Here is a 17,209-nt window from a genome sequence, read left to right as displayed (position 1 = left end):
GAGCTAGGCTGTTGTCTTCTAACTGCAAATGAAATCATGTTCATGATAATTAGACAATGGGATTAATGAAAAACCCACACTATATATACTGTTTACATACAACCTCAGAGATCTACTTTATCAGTTAGAACATGGTTTGCATTCATTTTTTCTTCCTTGCCATGTGACAGTCCCAGAAATTATAGGCAATCCTTTGCCCTTCTGCAATTAAACTCCTTGTCTACAAATATGATGCAAGGTGAAGATGGTAGAGGTTTCATGGAAACAAAGCACATTGTGTGACAGGCCCGTCTGTGCCAGCTTTATGAAACAGAAGTGCCCAATATGATCGTCCTTGCCTTTTGTTCCACACGACACTGCTCAGGCCACGGATTTGTGAACACTGCAAACCTCAGTTTATCTGACTTGCTTCCTCTCCTGTGCTGTTGGTTCTCAGTTGCATTGCAAGCTTCCCTGCCCCCACAATTTCCTCCCTTTACCCAGCCCTTTTCCCCAGACGAATCTGAGGCAGAACCTCCTAGCAATTTTCCAAGGTTCTGGGCTCAAAGACTAAACTAATTTATTTTTGAATTGCAGATCAAACATAAACTGCAAAGAAGCATTTAATCAGTTAGAAGAAACAAGGGTATGGCTTGTTTAAGTCCCAGAATCCATAAACCTGTAATGATTTTATTATATTGGTGTCAGTTTTCATTATTTTCATAAATGGGTGTTCCCTGCTTAATGCACAATATTTGCATCTGATGAACCAACGAGTTTAAACATGGTTTGTTTTAATGCTTTGTGAATTTGCATCCAAATTCATCAGAGGTAATTCTATTTGAAATCACACAGGGCTAAACACAGTAGTTGTAAATCCATTTGAATTGAAATGCCAGAATCAGCCCATTAATCTACAAATCTGCAATATAATTTTTGTATGGTTGGTGGGCTTCTGGTCTGCTTTTTGGGGTTAGGGAGTGGGGATACCAAGTGCATGTGTGGGAGGGGAAGTGTTTGAGGAGGTTGTGATAAACTGACCAAGTGGGAGTATATCTTTGTTATGGAAACCAGCCTGTGAAAGGAACATATGAAAGGCCAGAGACTATGGTTTGAGCATGTCTGTCACTGCCACTTGAAGTAATTGCACGAGGAGAAAGCGAGTCTGTCAAATAAGCACATTCCCTTATATTTAGGATGATACAGATTGGCATCAGCACCTTCCGTTCAGTCTTCAGAGTGTCAGTTCACCCAGAGCTTGAAGGAATGCTATAGCCTGTATTTAGTATTTTAAGTCCTCTTGCTAAACACCCTGTTACCTTGGATTTTTCTGTGGTCTGTTGTTAAAAAGGGAATGAATAAATGCAGCAAGGTTCACCTCCAACAGATACAGGCTGGTTTTGCAAGAAGAGGAGGGGGCTGTACTGTAGCAAACAGTGCTTCATTTCTTGAAAGCTGTAGAAGAAATCTGTATTTCTTTCAGAGAAAATGGAGAATTAGTTTAATTTCTGTGTTCTTAAGTAGACTGAAATGTCTGAAATTAAGATGTTTGTTTAAGCTAATAGTTACCAGATTTGAAGATGAATATATCATTGTCTGAGAGTGCAAAAGAGTGTATGTATTAGAGGAATTACTCTCTAAGAAGAAAGGTTTATCAACAACATTTTCCACACTATACATACTTCTGAAATGTAACAATGAAGTTTGGGAGAAAACTGTTTAAAGAAAGTGAATAATACATGTTAAAAATACAAAAATGCTTACTTATCCATAATGTACTTCAGCCTTTTTAAAGGAATGTATTCATTAATTTATTTGAAAAGGTGACAATTCAAAATGGAATTTATCTAATACTTTTGCAAATATTAATGTAATTATTTTGCTTAGTTATAATCAAGCTGAATTCAGTTTGAGAGTTATGTGTTTGGCTGAGGGCAAAAGTGATATTTAGCTAAATTTGTGTCTGCCTTCCTCTGGGAGCTAGCCGTCCTGGTTTGGCCCTTTTGAAGCTGAAATTCAGGAATCTATGTCCAGGTTTTGAATGGCTTGGACTGGAGCTAACAGGGTCCAGCTTAGAAAAGCATTTAGACCCGTGCTTAGCATTAGCTCTGTGCTTAATTCCCAAAAGTCTAACTACGGGCCCCTCCTTCTGCACTTGCAAGAATTGTGATGAGTAGGAAGTCTGCCATCTGACATCTGTGAAATGAGCTGGTAGACTTGAGTCTTTTTCATAATGAACCAGTTTCCATCTCATAAAATTCTGTAATTGCAGATGGTATCAGTGGACACCTATGACAATCTCAGCAGAGATTGCAGCCCGGCATTCCTCATTATAGGATACATGGACACTGAACTCCTCTCTGCTCATGAACGTGGGGTTGAGTCATTGACAGGGCATTATCAGGAAAATTGCAATGATGTGACTAGAGCTTCCCGGTGGGTAAATGGAGTACCTCAACTCTTGGAGTTGACAATAGGCTCTCCTAAGAAATGATAATGCAGTGATTAAGATTTAAAACTGGGACTCAGCACACCTTGGAATTCTGTGTGACCCTGGCAACACACTTCTTGTTGTTTTTCACTTTTCTGCCTGAAAAGTTAGTATAATACTTTTTCCATTTTTATGGTGTTATTTAGTGATAAATATGTTACCAATTGCGAGCAATTCGAGAGATACAGTTTTAGATAGATGCCATTAGATTTTAAGTCTGTTCTGTTCAGTTTTCACTTGCATTGTTCTTGTGCCTAGCACTAGTAGAAAGCAGGCCAATTTTATTTTGCTTCCTAATTCTACATTGAGGAAATCAGCTTTATGCAAAGATACCTCAAAATCTTTCATAAAATTCACTCCATTGTTAGAGGCCCAAGAAAAAAATAACATGTGAAAGAAGAAAAACATTAATTTTGAACTTCTCTGAGCTTGTTCTTTTAGACACTGATATAATTTTTGTTCTGTCTGTGGACATTTTCATATGTGCATTTTCTTTTTATAAAAAAAGCAATGTCATTCAAATATCTTCAGAGTCTTTTTATTTCAGAAGAAGCACTTGAATAAGGTTTTAAGAGTACTTGGAGACACAATGAAGTAGTGAACTTCAGTGGGTTTTGGAGCACTGGAACATATCCCAAAATTTATAGCTACAGAATCTGTAAGGTCTACCTGTGACTTGCAGCAGCTGTTTCAACCTGTGATGCCATGGGCTGCTCCCAGGCTCTGTAATCTGCACAGATTTGAAATAACAAACCACAACGAATCCTGGCAATTGGTCTGTTCCATGCCAGAGGTTAGAAAACTTTGAACTCACTAAACTAAAGTAGCTGGAAAAACAGTAAGAAACATTTTTTTTAAAGGTAGCTGAAATAACCTTTTAACAAAGTGTCAGGAGGAGCTGTTAGTTTCTTAGTGGTTTTGAAAATCAGATCTTCCAGGTGTCTCGCTCCAGGCTTCTGCGGTTGGTGTTTGTCTGGGGTTTGTTTTTGGTTGTTTTTTTGGTGGGGTTTTTTGTTTGTTTGTTTGTTGGTTGGTTGGTTTTGGTGGTTTTTTTTTGTGGGAATGTTATCTGGTCTCCATTTTATTCCTCTGAAATATTTTCTACTGTACAAAAAAAAAAGGTACTAAGTTCCAGGAATAGTAAAATGCTTGGTTTCATTTATGCTATCACTAAGGGTGCTGTACCAGGTCCCACATATGATGGCATTCGCAGCAAAGTGATGGCATTCACTGTGGCATGCACCATGCTACATACAAGTGAACCATGGTGTTTTCAAACCACTTGACATTTTTTAGTTAGCATGGTTTTAAGCATTACTTGCCTTCAGTTGGAGACAGACATAGATAATAAATCTTTGAACAGGTGCTTTCAGATTTGTGAACTAAGTGGCATTTTAAAATTTTTTAGATAAATATGCTTATTATTTAATTTTAAAATAGTCACCCTTTTCCTAGTCTAAGTTGGGTCTCAGAAAGGAAAAAAATTAAAAGAGCTAATGAGAGGACCTGACAGAATGGCAGGGGTTGTTTACTAGTCCATCCATATTTGACTAGGATTCATGTTTCATATGATTGACAGTCATTGCAAGTTCTTTGGGTTTTAAGACTTATGGCACCACAGTCTTGAGTGAACTTTAGTTCAGAATGGAGACATTTACAGAAGTTTTCTAAGTAGCTCCTTCAGAATCCCATACTGCTTTTTAATGAATTGTTCTGGAATAGTATGGATTTGCAGTAGAAATGGTGATGAGCTGGGTTAAGTCATACTCTTAATTACTGTACAGTCTGTTTATTCCATCTTGGAGCTTCATCACTGGCACCTGAAAGTGGATGAGGCAGCTGAATTGACTTTCCATTTCTCACCATGTCTAACCATCTTCCTGCAGTATGACACGAACATTCTAGTCTTTCATCAAAATAAGATTATGCTTATCGAATAGAGACAAAAATTTTCTGCCCTCTCCAGCATTTGCAGATTATGTAGCCAGAATATCTGCACTTAAACCTTCAATATTTCCATTCAAGTCAGACTTCTAATAGTTCTTGTTTCACTATCCTGAATATTCTTTAGTCAAGATTTCTCTTCTAGAAAGATCAGTACATAATTTAGTTGTATCTGTACCAGAACAATGTGCAGGAGACATGCCTTTGAACGTGCAATAAAAAATTGCTTTGGCCTGTTTTCTTTTCCTGTTTTACATTTCATAAACTCATATGTAATTTGATGAACACTGTCATTCTTTAAATTTCTTCAGCATTATAGTTCTCAAGGGACTTGTCTCTCATTGAATATAATTTTTGCATATTTACTTTCTCCACAAGTGCTAGTATGCAGTAGCACAAGTTCAGTCTTACATTATTATTTTCTTATTTACTTATGCTACATCCTGGTTTTCTTTATATTGATGTTAACGCTTCCAGTTTGGTATTAGCTCCCTGTGCCATCTAAAAGCTGTTGATTTCTACCTCTAGTTAAGTAACAATTTAGGTAGCCTTGTCAACAGAGTAATTATTCAGCTCTTGAACACACAACTTTGTAGCCAAGTGCAAGCAAAATGCTAAGGAGGTTCTGAGCCCTTTGGGAGAGCTGCAGTTCAACAGTTTACTTCGCATTTGATATGCAGCCCAGGAATGTAGACCATCGTGCAGTTCTTGCATCAACAGTGTTCAGCAACAGCCCAGAAAGCACCAGCTTTTGTATCTTCTGTCTTGCTTTACCTACATCCTGCCTTGTGCTTTCTAACACTGGAAGACAGTTCATTTAAGTGCTACTCTTATCAGTAGCACTGAAAACATATTTTTGTTAGCAGAAGGGTCAATTACATGAACAGCTCTTCCATTGAAGATATTCTGGAAACATACTGCTTCCATCCTTCACCAGAGGTGAATCCTGAAAAGAAGACTTCATCATGAACTTGACCCTTGAAAAGTTATCCATCTCTCCAACCTGTATACATCCATCTATCCAACCTCCCAGAACCAGCAAGTTCCCCTGCTTCATGCTTCCTAAGTAATCCCAGCATTACTGCTAGGCCTATGACACCCTGAGGTGAAAAACCAGCATCAGTGTTTTCTGACACTTATCACTTTGGCCATGGTAAGCCTTGATGCTGCAAAGTGTCTCAGAGGAGTGAGGGGCAGCAAAGGGAAGGCCTGTGCATTGAAACTGTCTCACCTCTAACCAGCCCTATTCCTTCCTCCTCCTGTGTTGTCATCTTGCACTGAGACTGATTTTGGGGGTGGGAAATCTGATGTCAGAACTTTGGGAACTGCCTTCACAATTAATTCACTTTCATTTTAAGCCAGGTACCACTGTGGAGACAGCAGTACTCATGGCTGATCCCGTGTTGTGGTTGCACATGTAAGGCTGGAACATCTAATCATGTTGGGGTTTTTTCCAAAACACAGCTTGGTATGACCTACAGCTTTCAGACTAAATTATTGTAGTGCTCCTTTCGAGCTGTAGGTCTATTGTGAAAATACATAAACATTATTTGCCACTGGCGTTACACTTGACTTTGTAAAAGCAAAGAAACAGATCTTTCTCCCCTGAAAACTCGTAAAGTGAAAACTATAAAACCCTCTTCCTTTACCAGATTTCTTCTGAAACTGGTTGTAATGCTCTCTTCATCGCACTGTGCCAGACTCTACAGCTTAACTAAATGTGTGTCCCTCCTCCAGTTTTCTTTACTGTATTCAGAAACAGGTGAGAGACTAAAAGAAAAATATCAACTGTATGTCAGTGCTTAGACAAAAACCTGCAAAATTAAGTTATGAAGCTTGCCCTTTTTAGCAAAATCTTATTTGGGCCAGTATAGTGGCAGTTTATTGCTTCTATTTGTGCAAATCAGGGATCATTTCAGTATGCTTTTGATGAAGTCAAAAAAAGAGAGCAGGTTGATCAAATGTTTTGGACATTGAAACAGAGTATTTTTTTCCCAAGAAACATAATGCATTTCACTGAGTAGATGAGCATTAGTTTTTGATATAAGCCATCCCACAGACTCTGGATACTTTGCATGCTGAGCAGTCTTGTCCTTGAAGTTACTGTAGTGCACAATGATCAGAACTTACCGCTGATGTTTTGTTAGCATTTACCAGCAGTGTCTTGGCAGAGGGTGACCTCCAGTACTGTCTCTAAACATTTTCAATTTACAGACTCAAGAATTTTTGCTGCCTTTGCCTCTCATTCTTTTGAGGAGGTCAGCCCTTTATGAATCTGCCACAAGAAAGAAGTTCAGAATACCCTATATACTTAAACAGCTTAATAGGAATATAGCCACAATGAACACACGACACACAATTCATTTTAATATTTATAGAAGAAATTCATGTTGGTTTAAGTGTACACAAGCAGCTGCTGTCATTTGGCTATGAGCAGATGTTAAACCTCCGAAAGCTTCACTGATAATTAAAATACTAACAGTTAGTGTTTTACCCCAGCTGCAGGTTCTGTTTACTGTAAATTTGATTTTAATGGTGCCTCTGTGCAGTTATTGAATAGAGGTTTGTTTTCTACTATACATGCAAAAGTGTCTACAATGAAGACAAATGGTTATTTCCCATAATTTACTCTGGAAAGATATGAATATAGCTGTAACGTAGTTGAATTTATAAATGAAATACAGATATGACTATCACATTTGAAATGGTAGTTTCTGCTGTCTTAACTAACAAAAAGAACTAGGGAAACTTACTATTTGTAGTTATTCCCAAGCATTCCTCCTAAAAACTGCTGTGTTTTTTAAATGGGTTGAGATGTGCCCTCAAGCAAAGAACAGGTGCTTCTTTTTACTGAAACGTGCATTAATCAGAATAGATAAATACAGAGAATCATGATGCTCACAGTTGATAGGTATGCTGAAGAATATAATTTCTACTTGATCATTTAATAGCATTATGTTTTATTTTGGGTATCCCTTACAAATGTCTGTTCCTTTTTTTCATATATGTACATCAAATGTTAGGGAAGGCCAGCCATTTTCAGAATTGTTAATCCCAAGGGCCTGATTATGCAAACACAATGCATAATGCGAGCAACCATGTTTAGTCCCTTTGAGACTATTGAGGCTAACTCTGGCAGTAAGCACTATGCTTGATAAATAAATGTTTATAAAACCAGGATCTGAATGTATATATTCTTGAAAAACAAAAACTTTTGCTGAGATAACAATGACAGAAGGGTTTTTTCCTTTTTTTTTACAAAGCTGTTAGTGTCTGGAACTAGCCCTATTTCAGAAATCCAGATCATTTTCCCTATGAGCAGAGCTTGAGGGGGTTTTCCTCTGATTTTTCTCTCATATTAGTGTATTATTTTTCATATTATATTATATTTTCTGTCTGCCTAGGAAACAGAAATCCCTGGTTTGGCCAAGCGCAACCAGAACCCCTTGAAATTGGAATTCTGATTTAGAAGTGCTAAGAATGCACTCTCCATTTGCAGTGCAGGGGATAAAACAGAAAGAGTGCATCCAAGTATCATCAGTGTCAGTTGTTCCCAAACTGAGGGCCAGAGTAGTCTTTGATGCTGGATTGCGACGAAGTATCCAGACTGGCTATCCTCATCTCAAGCTGCTAAATTGCACTGGAAGACATAGCTGAAATACTCCAGATGCATTCCTGATGCTGCTTGCCTGTGTAGGTAATTGCTGCATATGCCACAGAGAGGTTTTTGCTCACACATCAGAGCTGAGAAGAGCAGCCTGCATGATGGCACAGGTAAAGAGAAAAGTGGTTTGCAAGTAAACCAGTTACTCTGCAGCTTAGGCAGATGTAAATTCTGTATGTTAGCACTGTACATTTGCCATGATCAGTGGGAGTTTTGGTATGTATATTTTTTATTTGCATTCCTTCTGTAACACTGGACTCTATAGCATTTATTTTTGACTTTGAGTGCAGGAAAAGAGAAACTGAAATTTTTCCTTGAGAAGGCCTTTTCCCAAAGGTTAATTAGACATTGAAGCGAAACTAAACCAAACCAAACAAACTGCCTAAACACCCTAAGTGAACAGCTTGGCCATTTAGTTTGGTGTTTGTCTTTTCTTTTTGCCTTTTTGTGGCTGTTGACATAGTTCTGTAAGATGTGGAAGGTAAAAATAGCAAGCAGAAAATTTCAGTCTGTTTTTCAAAAGAAAAAATATTACAAGAGTACTTTCTTTCACATTTTTAAAAAGCTAAAGCACATCTACTGCTTTTTAAGATACCTGAAATGTTAAAACTTCATCCTTTATTCAAGCAGTTCTTAGAAGGCCTTGAAGTTTCCAAACGTGATTGAGTCGTTAAGGACAAAACTAGAAGCTAAGTCTGTTTTGAGTTTCAGCATTGAAGCATGACATTACTGGATTTTTAAATATAAAATAAATTATGAACATTATTTGGCATTTTTGTTGTTATTAAATTTGAATTTTTTTTTCAGTAATAATATATTGAAAGGAGAGAAAAATGAAGCCTTGTTGTGTTGGTGTCTCTTGAGATTTATGTAATTTGTGTCAGTGGTGGATTTTTTGTATGTCTCTTAGGGAGCTGGTAAAGTCCCCTATAGGTATACTTATTTGTATTGCTTTACAAATATTTGCTGCCTTTGTGGACATAATAGTCGTAACTGGGCCATTTTGGGTTGCTGATTTATTTCACTTCTCGGTTTGACTCATCATATTTTCTTTCCTTCAGCAGAAGACATGAATGAGCCTTCACAACCTCTTATTTAGTAGCTTAACTAGCTGGTTTAAAAAATGCTGACCCATACATTGCTTGCACTGAGAGCCTTGCAAATGATAAAGAACAGTTTTTACTATGGTCAAGAACAGAGATGTGAAAAATGCATCTTATTATTATGGCCTCTGAAAATCAGGAAAATCCCAAATTATGCCGCAGTTCTTCGATTGTACTTAATTAATTGAAGTAGAGGTAGATCATTACAAAAATAATTGAAAGAAAACAGAACAGAAACTTGTAGCTTGATAAAGACATTTGGAAAGTGGACTTACTGTAACATTCAAAATATTATGCTGCCATGTAAACAATAACTTATAAAACAAGAAAATCAGTTGCTTCTCCAAGTGATGTTAGACATAAGGAGATTTTTAAAAATCTTTTAAATTCCTTGTAGGTTGCATTTAATTGAAGGAAAGGATGTTTCTTTGCATTCACATTATTTAATATTCATTGCATTTTGGCAGATACAAAATGTTTGTTTGTGTCAATAAATAATATGCCTAATGACCAAAGTATGAAAAATTAAATGTTGCTGAATAGGGGACTATAAATCAGGCCTCCTAGAACTTTTACAGAAAAGGAAAAATAGCTGTTTTAAGCTAGCTGTGTAAATGCAGATCGTTTCCATCGTCATAATAGATTATCTCACTTATGACTTACTGCTTTGTCCTAAAGGTGCTCCTTGTGAAGGATGTCCTCAGCCCAGCCTCACCACACACAGCCACTTGCTGCAAGTTTTGGAGAAGGATTAGAATTGTAAAGAGGCTGCTGGCTGAGAGCAAGGTGGTGCTTTACATATAATATTAGCCCAGACTTCCCTCACGCGTTACGCGTTTCTTTCTGAGACAAGTCTCCTTAATGCCATCTTTATCTGCTACACGATGCATGAAATCTACTTTCTGTTTTAGAACTGCAGCTGACCCCCGACCCCACGAGTGGAGCCACAATGTGACCTTTCTATTGTCATCAGCTTTCATTCTCCTGAAAATTCTATGAATTTTTATTACAAGTTTTTTTAAACCAAGCTGAGGCTTCAACAAATTACTTGACACAGATGAGATGAAGTTGTTGAAGTAGTGTTAGATAAGTTTTACAGCCAGCATGTGTGCTGCTGAACAGTACAAAGCCAGTGTCCTACAATGTCATACACCAGTAACTGCTGAGCCTACTATTGGATAAATACATCATTTTATGGAACATTGATTGTTCTATAAACCCAATGGAGTATTATGCTCTATGATCAAACCATTTAGATTGTGTGTAGAGCACAGAAAATGCCATATTCAGGATGGTACTAAAAGTGCCATTTGTGTATTTTATGGATGTCATTACGGGGGAAACTTCTCTCTGTAGGCCCTGTTTACTGCAAAATTTTTTAGTCTGTAATGACATTTTTCATTCACAACGTATGCCTTCAAGAGAGGGGGCCCTTGTTTTATTTGTTTCATTCGAGTTTACTGCACAAATCCTGTACATTTTAATTAAATGTAAGCTTAACAAAAGAATAAGGTATTTATTCTGTGGGGAACAAATGATGACAGTAACAAAAGAATAAAACAGACACACAAAAGGAAGTCAGGTATTGAGTAAGAGAGAGGGGGAAAAGGTACTTAGCCCTATTTCTAGTTTCCCAGACACACATTAAACATCAAAGCATTTCTTTTAGCCTTATTTCAGGAGTTTGTGGTCTCAGAGAATTAAAATAACCTGTGAATGTGGATTTAATGTCTAAAATATCCTGACATTTTCAAATAAAAAACTAACAGTTGCTCAGGACTCCAACTGATAAATAATGGCTCTGCTGAAATGACAGACTTCTTGGAAAGAAACCAATTCTCTGATCATTGCACCCCTAGATATGAAACACCTCTTTACAAATTGTCTGAATATGAGCTCTTGTATCATTATATTTTGTCATTTTAATGCCTATTTGTGTATCTTTTTAATTTGAAATGACATGCAATCAGCAACAAGTCCACTTTTCCCAATATTAATGTGGGCTTGTATTGCAGCTTATGTTTGCCGTGTCAGCCAACACTTACCCCTTCCCTTTAACCGTTAAGAGGGGGCGAGAGTCAGGCTGGGTTTACTGGGAAAACATGGTTTGTTGCTACATACAGTCCAATAATGTGGCATGTTCCTTAAATACATAAAAAATCCTACAAATGTTGTGTTGGATTCCAGTGCATCATTATAAGAATAGCAGCTAAGCCTCAAAAGCTGTTGTTTTCTAAATGTCTTTCCTACTTGGCTTTTCTGTTGAAACAAAAGAAAACCAGTAAAATCTTCAATTCGTATTTACTATGAAAAATCACTAAAATTGAAGTTGATGTTCCCAGTAAATTCTTGGTCATAGTCCAGTTAAAAATTAAAGTTACAGTAGATTCACATTAGTTTAAATGACACTTGAACTTCTACACAGCTCAACATTAATTCATTATAGTTGAAATGGAGGAATCTTCAGTGGGTGAATCTTTTACAATCTGATTGAGGCTGTTACATTTTATAGGAGCCATTTTTCAAAGCAGTACTGACAGCACTCGAAGTTATTAAATTGCTGAATCAAAAGATGGACCTGCAATTGCATTTATGAACTGTGATGGAATAGCTGGGGTTGCACTGAGCTGAGGTTAAGATGTTGGTGTAGTTAAGCTTCATCACACCCCTTAGTGACAGCAGTATTTACCCATGTAGTTTACTTTAATGGTCAGGAAGTAGCTTAACTCACCTCTGGATTCAAATAGATTAAGTAAGCAGTCAGAATGGCATAATTATCAGTGCTGCGAGGGATTCACCGGATAGCTCTTCACCCAGGAGACTTCCCATTCAATTGCACAGTAAAGACTGGAGTTGCATAGATTCACAGGCACGGCATTTATTTGAGGAGATGAAAACAGGGTGAATTTCCTTTTTCTTTCCCTTCCCCAGACCAGAGCATCTTCTCAATATACTGATGCTGTGTCCTGTACGTAAATTATTGTGATCTTTGGAGAAAGATGTCATGATTTTAGAGTATGTGCATGGGAAAATTATCATTGTAGAGTTATTTTGATTTTGAAATCCAGTGGAAAATGCATGATTTGTGGAGTTATTTTGATTTTGTGCCACATCATTCCCAGGCTCCTCTTTTATCTTGTCAACAAAGCAAGATTCCTGAGATAATTAATTACATATACTCTATTACAAAATGTAGAGGATAATTGTCGTTTTATGTTGATTTCCCCTTCCTACTTTTCTGCTCTTTTGGGGGTCATGTGAATGTCAGTGCCTACAGAGAGCACAGAAAAAGTGGGAATAAGAACCAGTTGTATATCACAGTAATCTTACTTCTTGTTTAATACCTGACAAAATGTACTTCAATTGCATGGGCCAGATTTTTATGCAGCATCACCTATAAACACTCTAATGGTTTAAATTGTTAATTTTCTATTCCAAAGAAAAGAAAAAACCTGCCTTGCAAACTAAGAATAAGAAAGTTGTGTGGTGTCAGTTTAGACTTGTGAAGGGGATTTGCAGCCTTTCAGTTTGACAAAATTACTTCTTTGTGCTTCACAGTACAGTTCTCTACCAGAAGCTCTGTAATTGAGAAAAAGATGGATGGATGGATGGATGGATGGATGGATGGATGGATGGATGGATGGATAGATAGATACCAGTATAAGACCTTGGTCTTTTAATTGCTGATGTTATTTTTGAATTTTAGCTTGATATGTGCCTTAACATAGCAATTTGCTATGCAAAGCACCAAGTATTCAGTCTTGGAGTAAATCAGCTTCTAAGTGTGAACTTACCTTTAAGCAAATGAGTGTTTTTTAGAGCCCATTTTAATTCTCTGTGGGATCAGGGTCTGACAGCTCTATGCTTTGAAATGAAAGAGCCTCCTTAGACCAGCTTTAGTATAATTTTCTTGGTCTCTTGAGTTCAATGAAGCACATTGTTCACTAGAACTGGCTTGGAAAGTACAGTGCTAGGCTGAAATTTCACTTTAAGTGTCACTCTTTTTTCTTGCCTGTTTTTATCCCAAGCAAGCCATGGCATATCTATTCGTGTTAGGCTACACCTGTTATTCCAGAGATGTGATTTCAGTTTGTGTGGGTGAATTTAAACTGGAATGTGGATAGGGACAGTTTCAGCAGCATGGACTTAAATCAGTCTTCCCAAGGCCCATCTGCCATTAGACCCTCACCTTTTGCAATGTCCAGCACCCACTCTTCTCTCCGTGTGCACTGATTGTGTCCCACAGCTTGTTCCCAGCACATGGAGAATCTTCCTGGGTGCTTCTGGAGGGCACTGCCATGGGGAGACAGGACATCCACAAGGCTGGCCACAGGGTCCTCTCATTTCTGTCCTCCCAAAAACACATAGGCCATGCTTGGAGGGTGATGGCCTTGACTTTTGACAGCCTTGGACACCATTTGCCTTGCTGAAGTTTTATTGTTAGTGGTGAGAATTGAGAAAAAAACCTTCAGTGAGACAAAATCAAACTGGGTGACACAGCAATCAGCTGGAATATGGGGGTTACAGGTATTATAGTTTGTTAATTGATTTCATGCAGAAATAATTAAGATGTGTAATTGGGGGTTCTCCAGATTAGATTTTATAGAATATCCTTCTTAGGGTAAGAAAACTACCAAGATTTTTTGCCAGGAAGCTGGGTAAGTGTCTGAGTTGGTCACATGAGCCAGCGAAGATGCTGGATGGAAAAGGAAGAGGAAGACAACGGCATCAAAATGACCTCACTAACAAAAGCAGGGTATTAAGAAGATCAACCACAGTTTCTCACACCAAGATATGTTTAATGTAATATACAATCCAAAAATCCATTACTAAAGTACTGAAATATCACCGATAGGATCTTATGTAAAAGATGTGGCTTTTAACTGTATACTGGATTTATCTGGGATTTTTTTATACAGAATATTTTTAAAAACACATTTAAATTGTTAATAAGCTGCAGCATTGTTACACTCAGCAATTATTTCTACCTGTAAATATGTTATTTGGAAAACATGCAAATTGGTTTTGTTCATTTGCTCATTTTATCTATGTTTTCTGTCAATGAAATCTAAAAGTTGTCAGGGAATTTTTTTCCATTTAAGCTACAATTTATTAAAGTAATGAACTGATACTTGCCATGATACCATGTTAACAATATATTTTGTCTTGTAGGCATTGTGTCCAAGTCCTATGAGTGCCGACTGAAGGGGCAGGGAGCAACCTTTGTGGAAACCACGAGCCCTTTTACGGCGGCAGCACTGGGAGAGGTTTCTCCAGTGAAGGAGAAGGCCTTTCAGGGCAGCAGGAGACAGCCACAGTCCCCCGAGGAAGTCCAGCAGTTCATTATTATTCAAGGATACGACGGCGACTTTGCCATCGACGCTTCCGTGGAAGAGACGGCAGCGGCCACCCTGCAGACACTGGCGATGGCGGGGCAGATGGCCAGGGTGGTCCACATTACGGAGGATGGGCAAGTCATAGCCACAAACCAAAACGGCTCCCACGTGAGTAGTGTGGTTCCTGAGCAGATCCTTACGGAGCAGTTAGCAGACGGTGCCACACAGGTGGTGGTGGTTGAAGGAGCAGGAGCTGACATGGAGGAGGCTGTTCAAATAGACGCGGTTCCTGACTCCAGTAGCACAGTACTGCAGCAGATAATGCGGCAAGAAGTTTTAGATGCTTCTGAGGCTACAGTCCATCCTCCAGAGTCCTCCTCAGCATTAGATGCCCTGCTTTGTGCTGTGACAGAGCTGGGTGAAGCAGAAAACAAACCCGAACTCCTTGACAGATGCAGGTCTGGTCACAAAGACTTCTTGCAAATGCCGAACCCAGAGGTGCCCAGCATTCCCAGTGATGCAGAGGGAGAAGAAATACAAATGTTCCACGAAGTTCAGGAGACTCAGGAAGATACCAAACCTATGGAAGTAGTGACGCGGGTCATGCACCCATCGGCTATAATTGCATCTCAGGAGAGAGCTCAGGCTGCCTTCAAGAACGTGGTGCAAGGAGTGTTGCAGTTTGCTGTGTGTGACACAGCTGCGGCCGACCAGCTCATGAAAGAAGGTGTCACCCAGGTCATTGTAAATGAGGAGGGGACTGTGCATATGGTAGCTGGAGAAGGTTCTCAGATAATTATGCAGGAAGCTGGTAGCCACACACTCAGTGTGCAGAGCGAGCACATGGATTTAGTGGAGTCGGATGGGCAAATATCACAGATCATTGTCAGTGAAGAATTAGCTCAAGCCATGGCTCAGGGTTCTGATGGTGGCTTCTCTGAAGGTGCAACACACTACATCGTCACAGAATTGCCACCAGATATGCAGGATGAGCCTGGTGTGTACTCACACGCTGTGATAGAGACAGCTGGGTCCCAAGACATTCTGCAGGCTGGTACTGCTATAAAAGCAGAAGCTGTAGCCCCTGACAGAGCGAGAGAACAGTTAACAAGCATGGTCATTTATTCAGAGGGTGGCTCACAGGTAATTCAGGGCCAGAGAGATTATAACAAAGTACAAGAAGCATGAAGAGCTCCACTCATAGGCTGAGTGCAGAGCACAGCTGGATATTACCAGATTCATGGAGGCACTGTATTCCTGGAACGCTTTCTGTAAAGCCTTCTCAGTAGAACTTCCTCCAAACCAGGTAACAAATACATGTCCTGCTAATAGGAGGAGTTCACTGAAGAGGATATTACAATTTTTCTACAATAGCTCTAAGAACTATTATATGCGAATTATTATACAACAAGCATACTAGGATACAAAACAGGATAAAAAGCCTCCTGCCCAAAGTAGAAATTGTTCTGTTCAGTGCTTTCTTTGTTGATGTTTTTGTCTTAATGTTGTTTTATCTCAGGGTAATTCCCTGCCTTCTGTCATTTTTGTATAACATAATCACAGGAGTAAAATAATTGCACTTACATGTACATTTTGTGAACAGGAAAATATGCAAATACAAACCCCACAATAACAAGGTGAACAGGTAAGCATACATACAATTTTGGGTGCCCTTCTTCATTTTAAAGTAGAACAGGTGACATTTTGCTCTCTAAAATCTTACTTTAAAACATGCTTGGCTAAAAATATGTCATCAAAATACAGATTTTTTTGCATCGAAAATGAAAGTTTTCATAGTACTTTACTCTTTCATGATAAGACATTAGACTTTCCCTAAAGAAGAGCTCAAAAAAGCTACACTTCAGAAAATCCTTGATTATATATGTTCAGGAAGAACTTGATGCCTGTAACTTCCAGTTAATTTTAGATGAGAGTCCTACATAAGAAATGTGCATTTTTTGAAAAAAATATTGTCACTGTCAGTGTTTTGCTTTTCTTATAACTAGTGCTTCATATAAATACCATTTTGCAGTTCATTTTGTGAGCTACTTCTCAAATGTTAGGAGGATTTTTAAAGAAAATTCTGACATTGACATTAACAAGTAGGGGGAAAAAAAGGTGACCTTGTATTTCTTGCTTAGTCCAGAATGTCAGTTATTTACTTGTGGATATACTGCAATTGTTCAATGCAAGTTCATGTTGAAAAGATTTGTTTCATGATAAAACTGCTTCTGTTTCTTTAGAAAAATTGTAAAATATAAACTGTCAAGGTTCGGGGATTTTTTTTTTTCTTTCAAATAAAATGTTAGCATTAAAATGAAGCATCATGATTTTTAATATTAAACAATAAACAGAACTGGCATTCAGCAGGAGCAAACGAATGCTATCTGTTATGTCTGTGCATTTTCTCTTTTCTCTTTTCCTTTCTCTAGCTTGCTAGATAGATAAAGATAAAAGAATCTAATTTCTGAAGTGTGCCTCATGCATGCTTAATATAATTGTGTAAGTGTTTAGGGTATAAGCCATGCTGACTCTAGAGATAACTGGGTTTCCTATCATGTTTAATATCTTAAAATTATCAACTGTAAGAAAGTTGGGGTGGGGTAAAACAATAGTTCCTTCCTGAAGCAACTGCTTAAAAATTTATTTTCTGAAAGGGCTGCTGAGAAAAGTTGCTTCATTCTGGGGCTAT

The 17,209-nt window shown here is 38.2% G+C and overlaps 1 protein-coding gene across 2 annotated transcripts in view; it reads left to right on the top strand.

Annotated features, from left to right (window-relative positions):
* Positions 1 to 16,898, top strand: part of ZNF407 (zinc finger protein 407) — a 333,572-nt gene extending 316,674 nt beyond the window's left edge. For both annotated transcript variants that reach the window (XM_012571868.5, XM_072924461.1), the window contains one exon: positions 14,354 to 16,898. In XM_012571868.5, the coding sequence (XP_012427322.5) occupies positions 14,354 to 15,705 (1,352 nt within the window). In that variant the 3' untranslated portion in view covers positions 15,706 to 16,898. The remainder of the gene's footprint in view (positions 1 to 14,353) is intronic.
* Positions 16,899 to 17,209: the final 311 nt, after the last annotated feature.

Source organism: Taeniopygia guttata, chromosome 2 (genome assembly GCF_048771995.1).
Source record: "Taeniopygia guttata chromosome 2, bTaeGut7.mat, whole genome shotgun sequence".
Lineage (NCBI taxonomy): Eukaryota > Metazoa > Chordata > Aves > Passeriformes > Estrildidae > Taeniopygia > Taeniopygia guttata.
Note: the sequence above shows the minus strand (reverse complement) of the source record. Positions and strands in the feature narration are given on the sequence as shown.